The 26,008-nt window shown below is 35.0% G+C and overlaps 1 protein-coding gene across 1 annotated transcript; it reads right to left on the bottom strand.

Moving 5' to 3' along the window:
* sau (Golgi phosphoprotein 3 homolog sauron) lies at positions 1 to 25,980 on the bottom strand. The gene is made up of 4 exons (XM_069826391.1): positions 25,628 to 25,980; positions 25,241 to 25,487; positions 12,064 to 12,239; positions 1 to 2,724 (listed from the first exon to the last, which is right to left on the bottom strand). Exons 1-4 carry the CDS (start codon positions 25,820 to 25,822, stop codon positions 2,476 to 2,478), a joined length of 867 nt encoding a protein of 288 aa, XP_069682492.1. The 5' UTR covers positions 25,823 to 25,980; the 3' UTR covers positions 1 to 2,475.
* Positions 25,981 to 26,008: the final 28 nt, after the last annotated feature.

The raw sequence follows: 26,008 nt of genomic DNA on the forward strand, positions 1-26,008 counted from the left end.
TTCCTAAAAACTTGAATTTTATTTACTCTGGAATTAGCTGAACCTGTAAGCAGCAAACTTTACAAAGCAGCCGTAATTGTTTACTTTATACAGTATGAATCACAAAATAATACTACTGTTATCCATATGCAATGCACGATAAGGTTAACAAATAGTTTGGAACTAGAATGAACCTTACAGTACACTGAAGGAATCACAGCATGATCATAAGTTTGTTGTTTATCCCTTACATAAAATTCTCAAATATTATACCAGTTGTCATTTGTTTAATCCACTCACTATCAGCAACAAGAGCTCGAACTAATTGCTGCAGTTCTCACGGAGTGACATAATCCACAGAGTTCATATTATGCTGGAAAATTCTAATGCTACCCTTAAGAACTGGATACTAATAGTGGGAAATGTTAGCAACCAGATTCATACACAGTCTTCAGATATGATTAACTTCATCCTGAAATCTTCACTCCTACTGCTAACAGTCTTGCAGCCTTCACTTATAATTCACTGTTAACTCCTCACTGTAACATTTAGTAGTTTTTGTCTCTTCACAGTGCTCTTAACCAAACAATATAAATTTCAACAGGCTGATAATACAATAAATATTCAGTTTACATAGTATGCACCTTTGCACCTTCACGTCCCTTTTGTAGCGTGCTAGTACAACAGATGTTAGTACAACACAGAATATGTTTTTTTTTTACCGGTTTCGATATGAATTCTATTTAAAATAATACCATATATTACATTCACCATTCCTTTTTATTGTGTGAGAATTTAAATGCAAATCACAAAGATGCAGAAAAAACCAAAGATACACAATTGGAAGCCTGGACTTATATCAACAGATGTGATTATTTACATATTTCTTTCGTAATAAGAATTTTCGATACAGTCCATCTGGTATTTCACTCCCAATTATGTTGTAAATGTCGATCAGATTTCTGAACCGACATAATTACATAATACAATCCTATGGCAACCATAGGTGCTATCTACAAACAATAAAGCTGTAGCAGTTTCATATAATTTCATATCAAACATTTTCTTCCTCTTTTCCACTCATAATTATTACAACTTAAGTAAGCAACGATTCATTTAAAGTAAGTGCCAAATTTAGTGCTGTCAAATATCACACAGGATGCAATGCAAAGTCACAATCATCATCGTGTGTTGCAGGAATTAACAATTAAACAAAATGTGCAAGTAGGAACCGAGAAAATAAAATGTTACACTCATTAATATAATATAATATAATATAATATTTGCATTGCACCCTCTGAAATGCGCTCAGAAAGATCATGTCATCAAAGTACCTTTCAGATAATTTCAGGACATAAAACATAATCTGTCTGTTGGTGTCACCCCATTGTAACATACATTAATTAACGAAATTATGACAGTGTTGCATCATAAAGGAACTTAAAACACAATTTTATAAAATATTGTCATTGTGTAAACAGTAAGAAACTGCATAGTTCAAATTTCGCTACAAATGAAATATGAGCCCAATAAACCATACAGAATCAATCTGTAGGGTGACCACAATCTTTGAACTGCAAATGGAATGATTATAATAATCACACCACTCTACTCTTCATCCCTATGATAGTTTTCCTGCATATTCTACTATTCGATATGAAGGATGCAAGAGAATCACTTTTGAATCAAGAACTATTTTGGCAATAAGTAATTCTAATCTACAATTAAAATAAGCATTTAAGAAATAAGGTACAGACATAGCAAAATAGAACTAATTCAATAATTGTAATTAAAGAGCCGCAGGACAAGAAGAAAATTTAATGTTCTCAAATGGATACAGGCTTTATTTATTTAGATATATTTAAATCAAAGCTGATTTAACATTGAGTTCTCTAAAGAAATTCTCCAACAGATCATGGTTAAGATTATCGTGTGGAATGAATTGGAGCAAACCATCTATAAAGTAAAACAAATGTTTTACAAAACAAAAATACCGTTCACTATGTGATGTATGGTCACCCTAGATGTCAAAAAATCAATATGTATATATATGTGTGTGCTGAGCTTAAAAACAATGTCTATTAATTTCTCCTAATTTTCAAATACACATCACCTATTCGCTTAATTGGTCCAACTACATCAGTGTTATTATGTGATGGCCTGAGCATTTGTAATTACAATGGAGGCAAGATACATAATAGACATTGACACTGTTCCTTAAGGTGTCCTGAAGATCTGCCCTCTGAAAATCGCCCGAAAGCTATTCAACAACTTCTTGAGCATCAACCCCCAACTCCCTCCGAAAAAAATAATAATAAAGATATCTGGTGCCTCAAATATATATATTCTACAAACACCTTCCTTCTGCTTTATTCCATACCTACAAATCCTTTTAAGCATAATTAATAATCATTATTTATCGCACTGATCTGGAATTGAAACTCAAGAAGTTACAATAATTTCTGACTTCTCTCACCACTTGTGGAGTCATGTAATTTATTTGGTGAATGCTGCAAATACAGCCCATACAGTTTCGTTTGTGTTAGGTTTCATACTTTCAGCCTCAAAGTCCAAGTCGAGGAGTTCTCGGACCCGCTTCATTGCAAGTTCGTAGTCATCATCATTCAGTGGAGCGAAAGCATTCTCTAGCACATCTGAAGCATGGGCGAGGAAGATAAGGGATAACAATCTCTTATCCATTCGATGAGGATCATTCACCCACTTCCCCAAAACTGCGTCTTGAACCTGTGAAGGTAAATTATATTCAAGAGAAATAACACATGAAGTCTCATTATAAACATGTTACAAAGTTTCAAAGTATTTATTCAAAGGTTCTGCTTATGACTTATCTTTCACAAAGGATAACTTTAATTACAGACCCATATCATTCCTACCATTCTTCTCCAAAAGATTATAATACCTTGTGTAATCCATCTATTGCTACATATTTTTGCATTTTTATACTTTACAGGAAAACTGGATTCAAAAATTACAAATTGGAGGGATTTTCTGTGATTTATCCGAAGCAAATCATAAAATGCTGCTAAACAAATTAGATTATTATGGAATTAAAGGCATTGCACACCAATGGTTTCACTCATATCTCACAGATAGAAAACAGAAAGTCCAAATCAGTACCACTATGAAATCTGCCTCGACATGGGGAACTATTAATAATAAAATTCCACAGGAATCAATATTAGATCCCCTACTTTTCCTGGTGTTCATAAATGATCTTGCTCCCCTAACAAAAGATGTAAGTCATCACATATTATTTGCAGATGACACAAGTATAGTAATTACAGCCAATAACTCCAACACATTCCAATCTTCAACAGAGGTAATTCGCACGCACGCACGCACACACACACACACACACACACACACACACACACACACACACACACACACACACGGTGGCCCACTTAACACTCTCGCTTCCAATAGCGTGTGAAATATTTCAGATATACACAAACCACAATTATAAGTTAAATTACATCGAATGGGACATCTGATACATGTAATGTATTTTTTCTACATTAAATAATTTTCAGGATATTAAAGATATTTGAGTCAACTTTCTATTTTTAAATGGGAAACAACTAAATTTTATAATGGAAATGATGCGTTAGCTTTGTCTAACAACAACAGGCTACTTTACTGACTGTCTGAATGTCACCAGAAAGAGTAAACATAACCAATGTCTGACCAAGGATCGAACAGCAGGAGGACAATTCTGGTTAGATTTGTGCGTCAATTAAATCACAATCACAATGTACTGAACATTTTCATACTATGTAAATATTGCACATGGTGAAGACATACTGTAAAATCAGTGTACAATAAAAAATAAACAATTATTCTCAAAAAACAAAATCTCTGGTGTACAATCAGATTTCTTGCCGATGTCTTATCGTTCAATTGTCCATTACAGAACTGAAGAAATAAGGGTTGTATTGGGTAGTGTACAGTACTATGGGTGTGTTAGATCTTCAATTATGTCAACATTGTGAACTAAACATAAGGAAGTGTCATCAGACATTGTTTATGTTTACTCTTACTGATGATACTCAAACAGTCTGTAGAGTAGTCAGTTGTTACTAGACAGTGCTAATGCAACATTTGCAATACAGAACATAGCTGGTTCTCATAAAAAAAAAAAAAAAAAAGAAAGTTGACTATAATATCTTGAAAATAATTTCATGTAAAAAAAGAATACAATATGTGTATCAGATGCCCCCTTTGATGTAATTTAAATTGTAATTGTCGGTTTGTATATATCTGAAATATTTTACACGCTATATATATATATATATATGTATAGCGTGTAAAATTATATATATATATATATATAAAGAGAAGACTACAAGAGAAGTTACAAAATGGTCAATATAAAATTCACAAGGATTTTCCACTTTCAATCTCACTCATGAAATTAAAATCTCTTTTATACTAGTTTTAATGCTGCAGATTATACATAACTGTAAATTTTACTCACTGACTTTTCACAAACACATAACTCCTAAATCTTATCACTAGAATGAATTAAAACATAACTTTCAAATTAAATTTCAAGATGTCTGATTGCAAACTTAATATCACCAGCTGGTATTATTATTTTGAATTAATTTACAGTTTGACACTACTCAAATTTTTCACAATGGATTCTAAAATAATTCTAGAAAAGGGGAAACACTATTACAGCTCATATTTTGAAGTCCATTAACGAGACTTTAGTTATAATTTCCTTTATAATGTAGGGAGTGAAACCTGTCCATAACGGAATCACATGGTACCATATTTTTTTTCAGTTTGAGCCGTGCCCACGACCACGGCCGTTCACCTAGTACGTCACTTCATCCGTCAGAGCGCTCTCAGACGTCACAGTATAGATAGCGCTATTAATTCCTTCATTTGTTCTTTCCAAATAACCCTATTGGCCGGTTCATTAAGTCTCACGAGGATAGAGGGGGAGAGAGTTTACCTGTTTTAAGGGAGATACACGGAACGTCACTCGGGTTCCGGTACGTGGCAGACACACTTAACAAGACTTAGCCTCTCGTACGCGGGAGATACACGGAAACAGTTGGCTCAGATTCAAGCTCTCGTACGCGGCAGAAACATTTAACAAGATTTAGGATTTTGCTACGCGGCAGATATAGACAACGTGACTCGGGCTTTGTTCGTGTTGGAGATAGATCACTGGAGTAGTTAAATTGCGTCATGTGTGTTTGGGATTTTAGTGGATCGTAGTTTGAAACATCGCTTGCTAGTGATACGTCTTGGGGGCAAGTTTTAGTATTTGCATCAAGTAACATATTTGTGATATATATGTGTTTGAGGTAAATTGCATTGGGAATTATGTAATCAGATATGATTTGAAACGTGAGTTCATGTTCCGAGACGGTTAAGAGTGATAGAGCAGCGGTTACAGTCTCACATATTGTTTTAGGGTTTTCCCTGCTCCATTTGATTATTGGTTTCCTTCGCCGCTATTTTGTTATTATATGCGTCGAGTTTTGTTGGTATTTAAACGATCCTTGAGATTGGAATTATCGTCCGTTACTTATTACGTGTATCTGTCTCCATCTCTCTCTCTCTCTCTCCGTTGGGTGTTCATTTTGTAAAGTGCAGAGATTTGTGTTAGTGCAATTTGCACAGTTTATGTGAGCAATATGTGCAATGGGTAATGTATAGTGATCAGTCATGTAATGCCTTATGTTGGGTAGAGTTTCTCTCTTATTGAGTGTACGTGTATTTATAGTTTGGTTAGTTAGACTGAGTGGTATCTATGGTCGAATGGATCATGTATTAAGTTAATGTGCTGGCTGGGTGTTGTGTTCAGATTCATACTCCGATAGTTAATATATATATATATATATATATATATATAGAGAGAGAGTGGTTCATGAACATATGGTTAATAGGTTAGTCACTGATTGTCGAGAGACGGTCACATTTGATGGTTTAATCACTTATAAGTGTGTTGGCCTCAGCCTTGTGATACTTACATGATTTACATATCCTGGGGATATCATTTCAGATTAGTTTGTTCTATTTTCACTCACCTATTTCATATTTATTGTTATTTCATTTTCCATTTATGTACAGTTACCCTTAAAAGGAATGAGACGACTCTTGGTCGTCGGAAGTTAAAGTTCTACAGCGCGGTTCACTCGATATCGACGTAACGATACATAACATGAGAAATACAGCAAGAATTGTTATGAGGACCACAACAAGGACAAGGACCAAAATAAGAATCACGAAGAAGACAGCCATTTAAGGCCACGATTTCACAACATAGCTAGGGTCACAAGCTATCATTGCTTCTCTGTACCGAATGGCAAATGCCTGCTATGGGATCTACATTCTAGACTGCTGTTGTCACTGTCTTGTCTCGGTAGCTCATATTGTAGCGTGTCGGTTCCACTGCTTAACCGAAACGTCTCGTGTTCGATCCCAGGTGAAACTTTTTTTTATTGAGGTGTAATTAATTTCTTCAGAGTTCCTAGACTATCTAATTTGTCGAAAAATACGAATAATTTATGCCCAATTTCTGGGTCTTACAAGTGGGCTGAACCTCGTCAAAAAATAAATCTTACTTGAAAGTTAAGAGTATTTTTCCTCAAACAAAAATCACAAGAAACAAAAAGAGACCTGTCAACTTAAAATCTTGTCCACATGCCATTAGCTTCTATTACAGTTCTAAGTCGGTCCGGCATGGACGTCACGAGATTGTGGAATAAATTCTAATCCCCGGCGAGATCTTCCCAGGTTTCAACAACTTGATCCCACAATTCGTCTCAATTTCGAGGGCGTCGGTGGGCATAGGTGGCTATCCTTCTTTTTTTCAATTCCGCCCATAAATTTTTGATGACATTCAAATCAGGTGACTTTGGAGGCCAATTAATGATTTCGATCTCGGGTCTACTTTGAAACCATCTTTGAATGCTTGCGGCATAGTGCACGGGATGGTTATCCTGTTGGAACAGCAATGTTCCTTTGGGAAAACGTTCTAGGGGCGGAAGGAATATATTTTCCAGAATGTGCTCGTAAGTTCCCGTATTAAACCGGCCATCGATGCGTTCTGTAACGCCAGGTCCATCGTAAGACATCCACCCCAACACGATATCACAGTCTACTATATACAGTCACGAAGCTTGAGTTTTAAGGGTGCTAGAAACAATAGACTGTGACGGTACTATTTTGCATTGCCTGTAATGAGGCGATATTAGCGATCCTAGTGGTGAGCAACAATCTAATGTTTGCATATTTACTACGTATTGAGCTTCGCGACTGTATATACTAGACTGTGACAATATGCTAAAGCGCCCCGATCTTTCACGTCGGTGCACATAGCGCTGATCATGTGGGAGACCATCCTCACGATAGACACGGACAGGACTTTCGTAATCACTCGAGATGGTTGTTTCGTCGGAGAAAATTACATTTCTCCAATCGAAATCCACTCGATTGGTAACAAAGGCAAGACGGTCGACAGCTTGTGCTTCCCCCAATATTTACATTTGCGCAGCCCTCCGGCTCCTAATACCGCGGTTCCTCAGCCTGCTGATCACAGTCTGTGAAGAACCGGGAAAGTTAGAAGCTGCTCTTATTTCGTTAGCAGTCCGAAAGGGGTCCTGTCGAACTTCCAACTATCCTCATATTCTTAAATACTACAAGAAGTACAGTGTAATTTATCAAAATTTATGAAAGACAGAAATAGAACACATTTGATTAGAAAAGCACAAAATCCAGATAATGCAATTAAAGCTATTCGGAATATTATTAAAGTTAAACTTGTAGATATCCTAAGAAAGAAAATATTTTTTAATTAAAATTAGTGATTATAAAGTAGAGGATCCCAAATCTATTGCAAATTCTTTTAACGTCTTATAGTATATAGTACAGAAATATTATTGACAACTTAAACATTCAAGATTTTGCAAAAGATACTGCAATTAGTTACTTAACACATCCATTTAATAGTTAGTATTAATATATGTAATTAATCAATAACTGCAACAGTGCTTATACATTCAATCATAACATGAATTAAATTGAATGCACAATAAAATTAAACACGTAGATAAAATAGTTCAAATCAACTGAAGGGGTGAGAATGAAATAATCCAAAGCCACACTTTTAACAAAAATTGTTTTGTGCGAGTGCATTTATTACACATATGGGAAAGCTACTAATAAAATATTGTAATAATTACTCAACAAATGATATGGACTAAGGACTCTAAACCTTTGTAATCGTTTGTCTGTGTGACTTAGGAATATATTTTTAATTTCATTTTGTTAGTTTTTAATATATATATATATATATATATATATATATATATATATATATGTATATATATATATATATATATATATATGCATTTACATTGTGTGTATGTGTGTATATATATAAATGCATTCATTAGATTAACGTTTATAATATTATAACTTGTAATTTTGTAATTTCTGTGATCATTAACACTTAATCTGAGGACTTCGTAAAACTCTATTTCAATGCTATTTAGAAAAAAAAATCGTTCATATAGACTAAGAATCGAACTTGCTCTCTTCTACACAACACGCAGAGATCTTAGCGTCTGAGCTATTGCAACGACACGAAAGCTTTACTTTCTGTGCAGAGTGTCGATCTAGTCATGAAGGTCCATTGTCGATTTAACTACACGATTTACGTATATATTTATCTCTTATTTACGTAATATTGTCATATTTTTTGCAGTTTTTGAAGTGAATTCCGGAACGATGCTAGTAACAAACCAAATAGCTTGAATCTAAGTAACTCAATATTCATTATCTTGTGTATCAGTGCTCTGGTCTCTGATCATGCGCAGTGTTTTACATCTGAGACTTAGGAATATTCAATCGTCTCATTCCTTTTCAAGGAAACTGTACATTGTTATTTATTATTGTTAATTATATTTGTTTTACAAATTCACACTATTCATTTCTAAAAGTCTTCCACTGCGCACATCCAATCCTTCCAATGTGCCGTCCACCTGGCGAAAGCAGCCAATATAAGAAAGATAAAGAGGAGGAGTGGATGATTGTACTACCGCCGCCCTCAAGTTGTGCACAGGTTGCTGTTGAGTACAGGTTAAGGTAAAATAAATCCCATTTTACATACCCATTGTGTACTGGAGTTCTGTAGAGGAACTAATGTGTGATGTTCGCCTATGCGCATAATAAAATATATGACACTGTAACACTCTTATTACACTTTATTAAACTTCACAAAAGGAAAGGTTATCAATTAGCTATTCACTATTTTGCGTCTTCACAAGGGAATGGATTATTTGCAAAGAATTACTGGACTTGATTGTGGAAATAATTAAGGATTGTTTTCTAAATGTAATTTAATTGTGGAAATAATTGATGAGTGATTTCTGAACATAATTTTTTATTCCTGATTTATCTGCTATCTATCTAGCTTTCTATTGCAGAATAGGTTCAAACACACTGACTTTTTTTGCTCTAGAACTTAACAAACCAGTTCCACACGATTTCATTTGTCTTTGTTCTCCGTATCATTCGGTTTCCTCTTACCAGAACCATTTCTGTTCAACCACTCATTCTCTATTTCCAATTTTGACTTTAGAATTCCAGTGTTTTCCTATTTTAAATTTATCTACATTCTGCTTTACACTCAATTATCTTTTTCAATTGCTTCTATCACTTTAACTTTCGCGAGAACAATTCTCTTCTTTGTAGCCATCATTGATTATGAATACACTAACTGACCTTACAGAAAGCAACTACAATTTTAAAAGAAGACTCTCCCTCATTGACAATGATACAGTACCTATTCACTGCTTGTTATTTTCGCTTTTGTACATACAAAAGACACTTTTGTAGAGATTAGTAAAAATAGACATTTGTAAGTATGTACCGTCCTGCCACAAAGCTCTGGCAGCCCCAGTGTAGGTAGAATTTCAAGGCAAAGGGTTTGTTCAATTAAATGCAGGGACATTCACTTCTCATAACTGTTAACATTTTACAGTATTCACTTCTGTATACTGTTGTAGTTGTCTTGCGACTTACATTGCTTCTCAATACCGAATCCTACTTCCAATGCTCAGGAAATTTAACAAGCGAAAAGTGTTGTAGGGAACACACAAAAATAAAAACACATAAAACTGGAACTCTATATTCTATTAAACACATCCAATATGAGTTTCCATTTCCGTGTTGAACAGGTTCCGCTTAATACAGGTTATTTTATATGTATTTGAATGTAAATTTCACAGCACCATGGAATTTTTCCCTTAAGACAGGTTTTCGTTTAGTACAGGTTCCGTTACAGACAGGTTTCACTGTATTATCAAAAAAAGTTACACAAGTCATAACTAGACCATGGAACTTACTGCACTAAAAATCCTGAAAATATGCATGCAACTATGCAGTAAAAACTGTTGAAATATGCACTTAAAATTGAAATATATGCAGTAAGAAATACACTTCAGAGGTTTATTTGGTTTAATAATATGATGTAAATGAAAATAAGTTGAATTAGTAACTGTCATCAGGCCATCATCATTTTTATTAAATCTATTTTTTCTACAAATACATTACTCATTTTACATATTTGAATTGGTAATACATCTCTAACTTTCTAACTTCTTTGCTTTTCATGTAATTATTATGACAGTAAACAACCAATGATATCTCCAGGTTCTCTAGAGCTCAACTGTTGTTGTTTTCTAATGCCAGGCGTTTGACAATAAAGTCATTTGACCTCTTGCACTCCAATATTTTTCAAAGATATTATCATGGCCAGCCACTGAAGCACAGATTTTGAGGTGTTCCGAATCCATTTTCATTTATAGCCTAATATTATGCAGTTGTTTCTGTACGAGGGAGAATGCGTAAGGTACTGTGAAACTTCTCCTCTTATCTGTTAGAATTAGTTTAAATGTCGAGAATGATCTCTCGATATCATATGATATAACTGATGCATACTTTTAAGCAGATATGTTCCAAATTTCAGTGATTATTTCACTTTTCCACTGAGAAAGACAGCAATTTGAAGCATTTCTTTATAGCCAGAATTATTCTCTAACACACGCTTACATTTTGCAGGCATTGCTTTGTCATTTGATCCAGGAACTGCTTCCAATGAGTCTTTTACCTTTTGCAAGAGTTTCATGACAACAATATGTCACTTTATTGTCGCAGGTGCCTAAATACATTTATTTTTGATTTGACGAAATCAGAGTAAAAGTCTGAATGACATCTAGGTGACGCGTATTTTTGCCCTGGCTCATGAAACATTACACTTACAGAACTACTATGCTCACAGAGCTAGGCTATGTTAAACTGGGAAACAACCCACCTTATACACTAGGGAGAAGCAGCCATTGTCATAGCAATTCATGTCCTCAACAGTACCGGTACGTAATTATCTATTTATTGGTTTTATTTCTCGCATAATTTTTATTTTTCTTGGAAATTATTCCAATTTTTAACAGAAAGAAATTAGATAATAAATCGAGAAAAACAAGGAAAGATGTTAATATATGCATTTAAACATGTGAAATAAAAATGTATATGCATTTAAAAAGGAAAACTCTCGAAATATGCATTTATGCAAAATAAAGTTAGCTTCATTTGAATGTAAAAACCATGATCTGCAAAGATAACTTTTACTTTTTCAATATGCCAAATCAATAAAAACATGCAATTGCATGAAGTTCCATGGTCTATTCATAACACTTCAATATACTAACTTTACATTTTCGTAACAAAGTTTACGCACAACTTATTATGCATGCAATATTAGAAACATACAAGCACATTTGAAACTCTACTATGGAAATAATATTCAAAGACTAAAGCGATCACTTGAAGTAACCATATACACTAAAATAATTTCGTCCCATTTTATTACACCAGCAATACTGAACATTAATTTAAAGTCAATTTAATCTGTTTCTAATATGAAATAGACTCAAGTATTCATTATGAAATTTCATGTAGTAACAACACACACATGCAAGCCCACGCACGCACACACACGCATGCACGCATACACACGCACATATATTACTATCTCATTACCTTTTTCACCAAACGTGATTTGGCAACATTGTCAGTTAATGGATGTGTCGTCATATCAAATAAAAGAAAGTTTTGTTTTTCAGTTGTAAGAACACCTTTCTCAACCAGATTCTTCGCTAATCTTTCACGTACATTCTTCAGTTGGTACCTCAACTTCAAAGGATTCCAGGTTTCACCTGAAATTATATTATGCTGTTGAATATCAAACAGGATGCAACAAAAAATCATAATCATCATAGTGCAAGTGTTACAGCTCTTAGAGTAATATATAGACACACACAGAGTGGAAGTAATATAATTATGCAAATTTAACAACATATTCCTTGGAAGGAAAGAGTACAACAAAAAAATTCTAATACCATATAACCTAGTTCCAAATAAATCTTTGCAGAAAAAATAATTTTCCCCTAAATACGAGGTTCATACTGAAAGTCATGAGCAACTCATTGTTATAAATTTTTATTTTTTATTTTTTAGACAAACCACGTGCATCATCTTAATCTACAGACTTTTCTGTCACTTTTCAACATAGTCTTCATTTCTTTGCACACATTTTTCCTGCCATTCTGTAAGTTTGAAAATTCCCTTGTTGTAGAAATCCGTTTCACCTTCCTGAAGACACTGATGCACTGCTTTCCAGATGTCCTCCAGCATCTCGTAGTATTGGCCTCGCAGCTGCTCCTTTCAGAACTGAAAAGATGGTAGTCGGAGGGTGCCTAGTCTGAGGATGCCAAGTCGGGACTGTAGGGAGATTGCAGAAGAGTTTCCTTCCCAAATTTTCTGATTTTCTCCATGGTGACACGATCAGTGTGAGGTCACTCATTATCATGTTGCAGGATGATCTTCTTTCCAGCACTTTCTTGCGCAATGCATGACGAAGCTTCAAAACTGTCTGAATATAGCGGACAGCATTTATGGTCTGTCCAGGTTCAAGAAATTAAAATCAAAATGCATCCCAGAACTCATCAACTCTTTCCTTGTTGCGTTCCGTGATGGCAGTTTGAGGGCGACCACTACAAGGCTCATCTTGGATGCTCGTATTCCCAACTTCGAGATGTTTCACCCATCTCCTAACACTGCTGGCAGCCATGCACACATCTCCGTATGCACGCTGAAGTCTGAGGTGAATTTCAGCAGCAGATTTTTCTTCTGTAACAAGAAATTTAATGACTGCATGCTGTCAAAACGAACCATCACTGTCGACCATTTTGCAAACATTGCCTGTGGTCACATGATAGTTAATGACGTCACGTGTCAATATATAATGTAAAATCTGTAGATTATGATCATATAATCGTTTTTGTTACATTGTTAAAATTGAAATTATAGCAATGTGTTACTCATGACTTTCAGTATGACCCTCTGTATTAATACCTACTGCTTTACTCAATAAGTATTATCCACATGATTCTGAATTTTACTCATCATTAGAGAAATTAATAAGGAATGATTTATCCCTTTATAGTTTTTAAATAAGATGGATGGTTTTCTTGCAAATTAAATGAAAAGATTAACGTGTATTGTTATTTCCTGCCATTAGGATGTCTGGCAATTCTACTGTGCTGACAAGGGATGGAATGCTGCATGCGTGTTTTCAAAGGTGACCTGGTGATGTACTGTTGCAAAACTATGGAGACATATTGGTTTGTAATCACTTGATTCACTCTTGTATTTAAAATTCATACATCCAATTGTTCTTCTAATAATTGTAACTGTCTTATCCTAATTAATCTCCTCCAGTTAAGTATCTCGGAATAATAATCGACCAGCACTTATGAGATAAACATGTTCTTTTTCTTTACAATAGATTAAGAAAAATTTTTCACTATTTTGTTATCCTACGAAATTACTTGACTATCCATACTTTGCGAATGATTTACCTTGCATTAGTACAAGCTATAAGCCTGTTACAATTTGGTATTATAAGATAGCGTTGTGCTTTTAGTACCTCCCTCATACCAATAACACTGTTACGGAAAAGAATGATAAAAATATGTCTTAATAAGCCTCTTCATTATCCATCAGAACTGTTGTATTCTGAATTAAACGTATTTAACACCCATCAAATTTATAACAATGTCTTATTGAATTTCGTACATAAAAACCGAAATATATTTAATTTGTATTCACATAAATATAAAAACTAAAAGATAAGACAACATATGCTTGACAGAACCTAAATGTACCACAACTGTACCTTATAATCACAGTAGCAACTCCAGTCCATGGCTCTATAAGAAGATAACAGCTAAATTATCAAATATTCAATTTGCTAATGCTCCTTATTTTAAAAAAAATCGATTAAAAATTATTGCTTAGGGAGGGAATATAAAGTTTCAATTACTGTAATATCTTTGCTTTTCTTTCTCTCTTCTTATTTTATTTTTAATTAATTAAATACTCATTTTAAATTTTGTGGAATGTCCCCTGAGCACGACTATATACTCTTTCTGGGGATGCTAAGAGTGATTTTTATAATATAAAAAAAAGAATATATATTTTTATTCTAGCAATAAAAATGATGATTATTATTATTATTATATTATTATTATGATTATTCAGCCTAATTTTCTAATTAACCATATACTTAATTATAAAATGCATAATAGGTGCTTTATTTATTTTAATGTATTTTGTTACCTCCAATCTGCACAGTTACATCATTCCTATCCTGTGGTGTATATGTTACCGGCAAAGTAGAATATCAGGTATTGTAAGGATTGCCTACACAATGCAAACAATGCCTAAAACCATTAGGTAGAGTAAGAAATAATTATCATTACCAACAATGCCTAGGCACTGTTAACAATGCCTAATGTATAACAAAGTAAGTATAATACCTTTTCGCATATACCTCGGCTCTTCCGATTTAAATAATGGACTTGACCAACTGATGAAGTGTTACTTATAACAATAAGCTGCAATTATTAGAAATGCTGGCATTTTTAGTGTTGACAGAGTGAATTCTCTACCTCTTATACCAATCATCACCATAAAAAATATACACATTCTTTTTTTTACGGTAAAGATTGGTATATGCCCTATGCCCATAATATTGCATATATATTAATAATTTTGGTAGGGTGAGTTTTAGTATCCATTAGCAGTAAGTGCCTAAAATTTCACATCAATGTGTGCTATAATAAGTGAATAGAGTGTACCTAATTTATTTTAGTTCTTTCTTGGCCAACATATCAGCTTTCTGATTACCATAGTGTAAAAGTTGGTAATACTGTGATACAAGTAATAATGTGATAGTTCTTTTTGAGAATTTATTACAATTTTACTGAGCGAGGGGAAGATTGGTTTTTTGCGTCAACATATTAAGAGAATGTTCGTGTACAAGTTGCTGCACAAAACCGGTCCTCTTTCACTTAATAAAATTGTAATACATTATCAAAAAGAACTATCACAATATTACTCATATCACAGTATCACCAACCTTTACTCTATATTCCACAATAGGTTGGAATCCATTGGAGAAATAAGGTTTTATTTAAATTTTGAATCTGCCTTAACATACAATGCATTTCTTTAATTTTGTTTTGATTTAGCAAAAGTAGTTGTACTAACTGCCTGGATTGGAGCTTTGGAATCAGATAAGCGAACTATATTTTTGCATTTCTGTAACCAAGGAAAAACATTTTGGAGAGCTGCGTAAATAGCTTCAAGTTCACCATCAAAATTTGTTGTACATTTGCCAACATTTTTACAAAATGAAAAATATGGACAAGTAGCATCTGCTCCAGCTCCTTCATCTGGATTCATGAGTGAGCCTTCTCTGTAAATATGTACCCATTCATCTGTGGGTATCTTGTGTTAATAGTCTGAAGAGTATTGGATTTTGCTATTTCTGGGTGAGTATCACTTTTGTGGAAGATTTCATCTAGTTCAAGATGACAATTCACTCTGAAATTATTTATTGGATTTTTAACCAAAGTTGTAGAAAGTAATATTTATTTTAAATTTTAAGGCTCCATGTCGACTAGTTCAAGATATATTAGTGAATTTTTAAAACTTTCAATTCCCCCTTTTTCCCTTCTCTCTACTCCGTTAGGGGATAAAATAAAAACTCAAAACTCTAACCAATTTTCTATAGGAGTATTTGTTTTAAATTTCAAGGTTGTATTCCACTGGTTAAAAAGATACATTTTGATCATTACTAATTCCCAATTTCCATCCCCTCAATGTTTGTATTTCGTAAAACTCCGTCTTATGTCTTGACTAAGGATTAATAGAAACCTACATACACGGTATTATTGCGATGTACCAAAGTACATATGATATTTCCGTGCAGGAATTCTGCGTTATCATATGATGAAGAATTGGTGGGGCGGAGAAAAATCTCTCTGGCACCTATCCTTCATCATATGATAACGCAGAATTCCTGCACAGAAATATCATATGTACTTCGATACATCGCAATAATATGATATGCGTATAATATAATCACTTAGTGATTTAAGACAGTGCTCATTCCGTCAGATCCCAGCCACTTAGTCACTCATAATGAGTGCACCTCTGCACATTAGTGTGTTGGACATTGTGACACAGTGCATGAGGTTTGGCCACTAAAGGGAAACTAACAGGTGTAGCTTAAACTAAGAGGATTCAATCCGGCATCGAAATTGGAATCCAGTGTGGCTTAATGGATAGAGCGTCAGCACATAGAGATGAAAACCCAAGTTCGAATCCTGGTGCCAGAGAGAATTTTTCTCCGCTCCACCAATCCTTCATCTACATACAGGGGTTAAGAAGATTTAAGGTGATTAGCCAGTCAGTCTATTGATTATGGAATAGTTTCTTTATTATATAGATTGTCTTTATACTTTATTATTAATATTTTTTTACTTATTTATTCTGGTGTAGTTAAGGCCATCAGGTCTTCTCTTCCACAACACCAGGAATACAAATACAATAAATACAATAATTATAGTAATGAGGGAAAGATTACACAGCAGGAATTGGAATTATCTCGAAAACTGTGTGCCGGAAACTGGTCCCTTTTCATATGCATGAACACATATAGACTACTGTAATTCTGAAGTTAGCTATGTGCACAGTTTTTTGAGGTGAGTGTCCAGCAGTGTCTACAGATACTCAGGCATGTAAGTTTACTTTTATGACCCACCCTCTGCAGCTGCAACCTGTGACAGACATATCAATTGTCCTTGCACCAGTGAGTAACTCTATCTGGAAATCAGATTAACAAAATCCACATGCCAAAATCGGTGGTGCCCACTGGGACCAGTGTTGAACCCAGCCAATGTAAGAAATTTATTTTTATTATTATTTTTTTGTTCTCTTCATTGTAAAAAAATTGAATCATATAGCTCTTACATTCAAGTAAAGATTTGATGATGCTGAAAAAATTTTTAATTACGCAGATTTATTGTATTTTATTTGGTAGTATATTAAATATAAACAAAACAATTTAGCTCTAAAAGCTTAAGCTTTTTTTTTTAATCTACTCCAAATGATTTAGAAACCAAGATATTAGATTTTTAGAGAAATATTTATTCCATATTTTCATACCGTGACAAAATATTCTTCATAACACGCCGGTCTTACCTGATCACTATTTTTCAATTTACTATTAAGTGAACTTTAGCGAAAGGGTTCAAGTCTTCAATCCCTTACGTGCATACCACGTCATTCATTACACTTTAGGAACATAATATGCTAGTAGTTTAAAACTAACATATCAATTGGGTCATGCTATAGTCCAGAGGTCTTCAATTATTTTTCCTTTGGGTTTGGATTGATGGTAATATCACAATAAAGGGGGATTTGGGGTTCAAACATTTAGTTTAGTTTAGTTTAGACAGGTGCTGGTGTTACAATGATTACTTAATCTGTATGATTATATAGAGGGATAGGTATAGATAAAGAATAATTGAAAGTACAGAGGAAAAACAATGAATGTCACATTTCTGTAAAGGTGAGATAATGATTTAATTCACCATATTACTGCAAAAATTTATAAATAATTAAATAAATAAATTATATAAATAACATCAATAATTATTGATGTTCCTATTGAAAACCAAGGAAAGGATGATTGTACCTGTGGTGATAATTCTCATTTTCACCAGTTTTAATTAGAACAACACTAAATTTTGTTGTAATCTTTTGAATTAGATAATGACATCATCCTTACAGAATTTTGACATTCATTGTTTTTCTTGTGTACTCTCCAATTACTGAAAAAGTAACTGTGGCTATATTAGCATGAACTAACATTGTATCTCCAATTTTTTTTATAAGTGTAGAATAATATACATGTTTTAAATATGTTTTGTTGGCAAAGTCATTTAACCTCTTGCACTCCAATATTTTTCAAAGATATTATCATGGTCAGCCACTGAAGCACAGATTTATGTTTGAAATATAACATTCACCCACCCAACCTCATCTATGAGAGATATGGCATTGTCTTGCTTTGTGATATTTTTTTCAAAGTCTGGAGTGTATGAAGTTCCAGCAATGGTTAAACAGTCCTGCAAGTGTTCATGAATTACTCCAGATCTGCTGAAATCATTCGCACACAAAAATCTTGTTGGAAAACATACTTCTTTACACATATGTCAATGATCCAAATACTATATTGTCAGCAAGTATTTTGAAAACTTGCTCAAGTCAGGCTATGAATCATTATCAAGAGAGAGCCAAGATGTTCACAACTAAACACTTTTAATATATCTGTGAAGCAAATATTGTTTTAGGATTTAGGGGACATATAAGTCCTACATTATTCTCTGAAATATTTTTACTGCTTCTAATTATTATTGCAATTATTTTCCTTTCTTTTTACCCTTGACATGGTATAAACTGTGGGTGCCTGAGGGAAAAAAGGCTTTGGAATTTGGATGGAGGTCCAGGGAAAAATGTTTTGGGGTCTGGATGCGGACTGGAGTATACCATTTGAAGACCCCTGCTATAGTCTACTGTGTAACATTCAGCTATAGAGACATTATTATGATGTGAGGTGAGAAAACGACGAGTTGGCAGCCCACTCCCTGCACAGTCTGTTAGAGGTGCAGCGTATTAGATCCTCAGTCGCCATATGGCATTCGCTGTAGTCACAAGTCGTGTTACAAAAGTCTTGATTCTTCATGTGTACAAAGTTAGTGCATAAAGTTTAGTCATTATTGTGTATTTAGGTAATGCCTACCAACAAATTCTCATTCTATAGATGAACTAAAAGACTATATATGAGAAGAAATCGAGGCTATCAATGATGTGGAACTTCATTTGTTTATCAGAAGAGGTCAGTTGTGTGTGACGGCAAATGGGGTCATTTTCAGCAACAACTATGAGCATGGTTAAGTCCAAATTATTGAACATTTATTGTTAGTACTGTTATGTATTATAGAAGTGCTGGAGAAATGGTTATGTGCTCAATGGAAACCACGCTAGCAGTGGGTCATGAGTCACCTGCAGTTTTCTCACCTCACTCTCATAATAATGTTTCTGTATGTTCAAAGTACAGGAGTTCCCAAAAGAATGCCAGAGACGGGAAGGGAGGGAGAGAAGGAGAGGGAGGGAGGGACGGAGGAAAGTGAGAGAGTGTGTGTGTATAAGTGTTATTTTTTTGTTGGTTATTTAACAATGCTGTATCAACTACTACGTTATCAATGGATATGGTGACAGCGAGATAGTATTTGGCAAGATGAGGCCAAGGATTCGCCATAGATTACTTGGTATTCACTTTATAGTTTAGAAAAAGAGTCAGAAAAAAACCCAACCAGGTAATCAGCTCAAGCAGAAATCGAACCCATGCCCAAGTGTAACTCTGAATCAGTAGGCCAATGTGCTACTACCCAACCTATGCCGGTGGCTGTGTGTGTGTTAATAAAAAAAAAAAACTTAAAATTTGTGAAATAAAATGAAATCTACTTTCAGAAAATAAACTCAAAAAAGTTTCATATCCATTGTTCAAGAATTAAAACAGAAAATCAATATCCCGAATTTAAAAGAAAACTTACAAATTAAACCAAACCCTTTAATTCTATTAAATACAGAATATAATCTAAATTTAACAGAAGAAATATGAAATCAGAAGTAAACACTGAAATGCTGAAACAATTGTCTTTAGAGACAATTAATATTAGGTAACCTCCACAAAACTGGCTTCATTTATACACCGACGGATCCTTGATCTCCAGAGAACAAGGTGCCGGTGCAGGTGTTACGTGCTGTCTCTTCTCACTTTATAGATCTCTTGGATATGGAACAACAAGTTTTGATGGTAAAATCATTGCAATAAATGAATGTCTCAGGAATCTTCTATGCCACATCAATAAATTTAGGAATGCAGTTATATTGTCAGATTCCAAAGCAGCTATTCTATCAATCATCTCTAAACACACACCTTAATCTCAAACAACAGAAATAACTAAAATGCTCTCTCAATTATTATCACTCAATAAAAGAATTGTATTCCAATGGATACCATCCCATTGTGGAATCCTAGGAAACGAGAATGCGGATGCTTTAGCTAAGAAGGGCAGCACTGCTACTTACAGACCTGTTACTAAATCTATGTATTACTCTGTGAAGAGATTTATTAAATCTACATACTTAGACTTCAACAAACAAAATTTGATAACTCAATCCCAAGGGAAAAAATGGAACTCTCTACATCAAAATCCACAGTTAATTCCCGATTTACCACGAAAATCGTCTGTAGCTGCATTTAGATTGGCAACAGGCCATGATTGTTTGGCCAAACACCTGCATAGAATTGGAATATATCAGTCCCCTAACTGCCCATTGTGCAACTCAAACCAAGAAATGGATTCGGAACACCTCAAAATCTGTGCTTCAGTGGCTAGTCATGATAATATCTTTGAAAAATATTGGAGTGCAAGAGGTCAAATGACTTTATTGTCAAATGCCTGGCATTAGAAAACAACAACTACTTTCAGAAAATGGCTGCAAAAGGGTATCTGTCGGATACAGGGGGGAGAGCCATTAATCCTTCCCATTGAAGGCTTTAAGGAACCAATCTGGACAATTACCCAATGTCCCATCCCTATCTTCCCGTGGTGCAGCTGTTAGTAAGCATAATTTTACGAGCTGAACTAAAGGGTGGGGCTACTCATCCATTAGCACTGGTCAGCTTGATGAGTTAATGACTGAATTTGGTATAATTTTCCTCTATCCAATACCTAATTCCCTCTTTACCCTTTCCTATCCAGTCCTCTGACTGAACTCTTACTTTCTTCGACCCCAACGGCATTAGAGTATTCGAGGCCTAGGGGTTCATTTCCCTTTCCTTCCTCCTCTTTCTACTTTTCTGTTCCTAGTGCTGACCTGCTATGGCACTAAAATCGTCCTCCAGTGGCTTAAGGAGGGAAAGCTGGTGATCAACAAGATCTTCCAAATAGGTCCAATGGACCTGTCGACCAACAGCAGGTGTGGTCCTCCAGACATCCTGGGGGTTGTGTGTAAATGAAGTAGCCACTAAAACGTTAAAATATGGTGTTCACTTAAATCGGCTACAACTTGCCATTTAACTCCAATATGAAATGAGTACCATTAAGGTAAAATTATCCGGAGGTAAAATAGTCCCCCAATTGGATCTCCGGGCGGGGACTACTTTAATGGTACAGAATCAACTAAATTGCCCATTGTGCAACTCAAACCAAGAAATGGATTCGGAACACCTCAAAATCTGTGCTTCAGTGGCTAGTCATGATAATATCTTTGAAAAATATTGTAGTGCAAGAGGTCAAATGACTTTATTGTCAAATGCCTGGCATTATAAAACAACAACAACAACTTTCAGAAAAATTTTTTGGTTTCAAAATTAAAAATAACTTTAAAAATACCGATATTCTTTCTCAAAAATGCCGTCTACAATGAAGCTAGGTAAAATGCAAACTAACTTACAATCTTTATATGAAATGAGAATGCATTTGGAGTAACTTGAAGAAAGTGAGTAAAAGACTGCAGTACCTTATTGGTAGCCTATCTAAAAAAAAAGACCATTTTTTTGTGTAGTTATTTCGGAGACAGCAGACATAGTAGGAATGAGGCAAGTTCCCGAAAAAGTATTTATAATTCATTATATACTGCTTCAACAATTTCATGTATAAACTAAATATTTTTGTGTAATAGCAGGGCCATTAACTTGTCGTTATTTGTTTTGACTCTATGAGTGGGCTCACAAATGTTGCTAGTGTCGAGAAGCACACACCACTTAGTTTGTCAGTTACTATCTAGAGTGCACAGCAGTTGGTGAGTCCACATTACACTAGTAATGAATAATGATGGAGAATAATAGGATGTCACAGGGGAACCAGAGTACCTGAAAACCCCCTGTGTTGCCTGGACCATGGGCTTGTCCAACACGAATTATAAATTCAAGGTATAGTGGGATTTGAACCTAGGCTCCCAAGCTTATAAGCTTAGTGCTCCGAGCCACCATGAACATTATAAACTCAATGTAAAGTTTAATATGTATCACTATATTCTGGCCCTTTCGATGGTTCAGCGTTAGTGTATGACCGAATTCTATGAACTTGTGTTGACTTGAGTGATACTTAGGGATAGAAGATGAGAGTTTTCCTGGAGTTTTTCTATTTCCCTCAATGCTACAAATTTCATCCCAACAACAATCTTCATATCAAGTTATTTCATAACATTTCATGTCTTAAAAAATATGATCACAGTGTAAATTTCGAGCTTCAGTGATGCCATATGAAGATGGACAATTACATTACTGCCTCTATGTGAAACTCTCAAGACTGTATACTAGCAGTGTTACGTGTAAGAGCCCAGTTGACAAGGCTGATATAATATAGGCCTAGGAGTGTTCCCAGTGCTACAGTGTGCCAGGGAAGTCTCTCCGCACTGGAGACAACGGAGTGTATGCGTTCACAACTGCAATTATGTTGGGAGCATCAGCCAGGCCGGGTCATTGCCACATCCTTGAATGGGGGTTGCTTAGCTAACGGTATCAGTAAAATAAAACAAAATAATATTTGTATATGGTTCTAATTACATTACAGTGCATACACTCCGCTGTCTCCAGTGCGGAAAGACTTCCCTGGTGCACTGTAGTAGGCCTACAGAGCGTTCTAGTGATAAGAACCGGTTTATTTGTCGGCCACTAGGCGGCGGTGTTTGAGCGACTGCTGGGTGGCCAACTTCCCCTCTCTTGGCATTCAATACCTCATGTAATGATTCAATGACTAGTCAGTCTGAGATTCGAATGCATAGAGAAGAGTTGTGTTGTGTTGTATCGTGCCACGTCACTCATTTAGTTACCATGTGGAGATTGCATAATGGTGAGATGTTCTATGCTTGAACATACCTACATCGTGAAAAGTTATAAGAAAAAAAAATCGTGTGGAAAAACAAGGCGAAAATTTAGAGATCGTTTTCCAGGCCGCCCAGTTCCAACCAGGAGCACAATGAAACAATTGGTGAAAAAGTTTATTGAAACAGGTTGTGTACTGACAGAAAAAAAAACCACAATCTCGTGTGCTTACAGAAGAAAAATTGACGAAGTTGGAGCAGCTTTGGAATGTACACCTGAAAAGTATCTCTGAGATGTGTAGCACAGGAGATTGGAATTTCAAAAACATCTGCCCATCGAGCAACAAAAAAATTACAATTAAAGCCCTAAATCTAACATTTATTTTTTATTTATGGGGAACACTAAAGAAACAGAGTGTATGCAAATAATCCTCGCACAATTGAACAACTGAAAGATAACATTCGTGACGCAATTAGACAAATCAGTGTAGTGGAGCTCATGAATGTGAACGATGGTTTTTTTTATGGCAATGAGAACTCTGTATAATGCAAAATGGTCAACACTTACAGCAGCTACTGTCAAAAGAGTGAGATAAGATTCTTTAATTAATATAACATATATACCGGTAAAAATTAATGTTAAATACAACAGAATATGGTTAGTAAGTATGCGTGTAAGTTTTAATTCAGTGAACCGTCGTGTGTTCAAGGTCCCAGTTGCCAGCAGTTGCTCAAACACCGTGCCACCCAGTGGCTGAAGAATAAACTGGTACTTATCACTGGAATGCTCTGTAGATTGATGACCTGATGGTGAGCCTTACTATCATAAGAAGGATTATCACGATGTCAGTTGGAGAGACCTGCTGGTATTCAGGATGGTCTATAATACCTAGAGACAGAGTTCTGCTGTAAGCCTTCTTTGTGATACATGTAGGAACAGACATTCACACATAGGGATTTCACTCATACCATTTCGTTCCCTCCACCTGGGTTTATATTGAAATGAATTAGTAATGATTTAAAGGTGCAGAGGTACTTCTACTCGCCTTCTCCACATGCACACATACGCACGAACGCACACACTTTCGCGACTGACAATCTACCTCACGCACACTTTCGTGACTGACAACCTATCTCACACGAGAAAACTCAACAATACTGGTAATAAACTCATCAATATGAAGATAGACACAGAAATTATGCACAGTTTAGACTAACGATAAAACATACAGGAAAATTATTAGGCTAAGCTCACGTATGCCTATTCCATTTTCAAGTTATAGACCTATGAACTAAATTTGAAGTAGGCCTATAAGTAGTCTCACAGAAACCAGTTACTTATTATGGATGTTGCGAAATCGCCTGAGGTGGTTAGCCTACTAAATTAAGTGAATGAAATTATATTCGGAATTGATATTGTGCAGGAACCAACATTAGAAAGGCAGTTTGGTAGTAAAAGGTAGGCTAATGGAAAAATCAAGTGCACTTTAGTATATAGGAATGTAATGGAAAATTGGCGAAATTCTAATGTGTGTAGTAACCACCTTAGCTGATTTCGCAGCCACAATAAGTAGGTACGGTAACAGATTAAGTGTGAGATTAGCGGTATATTGTGTAAGTATTATATTAAACTTCATGCACCCTTTAATTTCCACGAAAGTAAAACTAGTAAAATTTATATTCTTGACTCATAAGTAGACTTTACTTAGCGTATGTTCATACCAACTTTAAGTAGCCTATATACTTAGCTAGTATATATTTGTATTTGAAACTGATCGTATGCAGAATGCAATTTTCAAATACCTACGAACAACCTGATCACAAACTATATGACTGTTTAAGGTGTCCTTAATAGATATGTAATTATCACATACGCTAGTGACATAATATGAAATTATATTTCTTTTACCGCTAAGATATTCAATCCAACTTTGTACAGTTTCTGGTGGATCTGTATCCTTCATGTGCTTCAGGGCTTCATCAAGCAGAACATCTCCTGTAGGAGTGTCACTTTTGACAAGTAACTTGCGATTTAGAAGACTCTTGCGTCTCATGCCAGCTTTTTCCAATTCAATGCGACCACGGATTCCCAACTCAATAAGGATACACCCACGTAGCCCACTAGATATACAGTCATTCCAAAATGATGTGTAGCCCTTTAATGAAAAATAAGTTACAATTAACATATTAAATGTTCACGCCCACTCATTTTGATTTAATAACAAAAAAAGGTAAGATTTCTTACCTCTATTTCATTAAAACAACACACTACATGAAAGGTTAAATATCAACGCACCTCTTTATCTTTCAATCCCAACAGAAGCACTTCTTCCATTAGGGTTAGTCTTGTTTCTTTTGAATCTCCATCTTCTAAATCTTCATCTCTTTCTGTAGATTTCTTGTCATCAGAATCAAGAGAATCTTTGGACACTCCTTCTCCATTTTCTCTTGACACGTTTCGTCTTTGCACTAGTCCATCACTACGATTCATGATTATAAACTCTGCTGAAATTCAAATACTAAGATTATTTAAAACGGGAAAGGTATCATAAGCAAAAACGTCATTAATGTACCACTGACATTTAAAGAAATCAACAACACAATCTCTCTCCACCTTTCTCAATATGGCGTCTGCTGATGTTACAAACTCTCGGTCCCAGACGCTCGAGCGCGGAGT

This window comes from Periplaneta americana, chromosome 5, assembly GCF_040183065.1.
Source record: "Periplaneta americana isolate PAMFEO1 chromosome 5, P.americana_PAMFEO1_priV1, whole genome shotgun sequence".
NCBI lineage: Eukaryota > Metazoa > Arthropoda > Insecta > Blattodea > Blattidae > Periplaneta > Periplaneta americana.

Coding starts and splice junctions, on each gene's coding strand:
- sau (XM_069826391.1), bottom strand. CDS start 25,822: ATGAATCGTAGTGATGGACTAGTGCAAAGACGAAACGTGTCAAGAGAA. Junction 25,488..25,627: donor TGGGATTGAAAGATAAAGAG/GTGCGTTGATAT, acceptor TTTTCATTAAAG/GGCTACACATCATTTTGGAA. Junction 2,725..12,063: donor AATCACGTTTGGTGAAAAAG/GTAATGAGATAG, acceptor TTACCTTCACAG/GTTCAAGACGCAGTTTTGGG.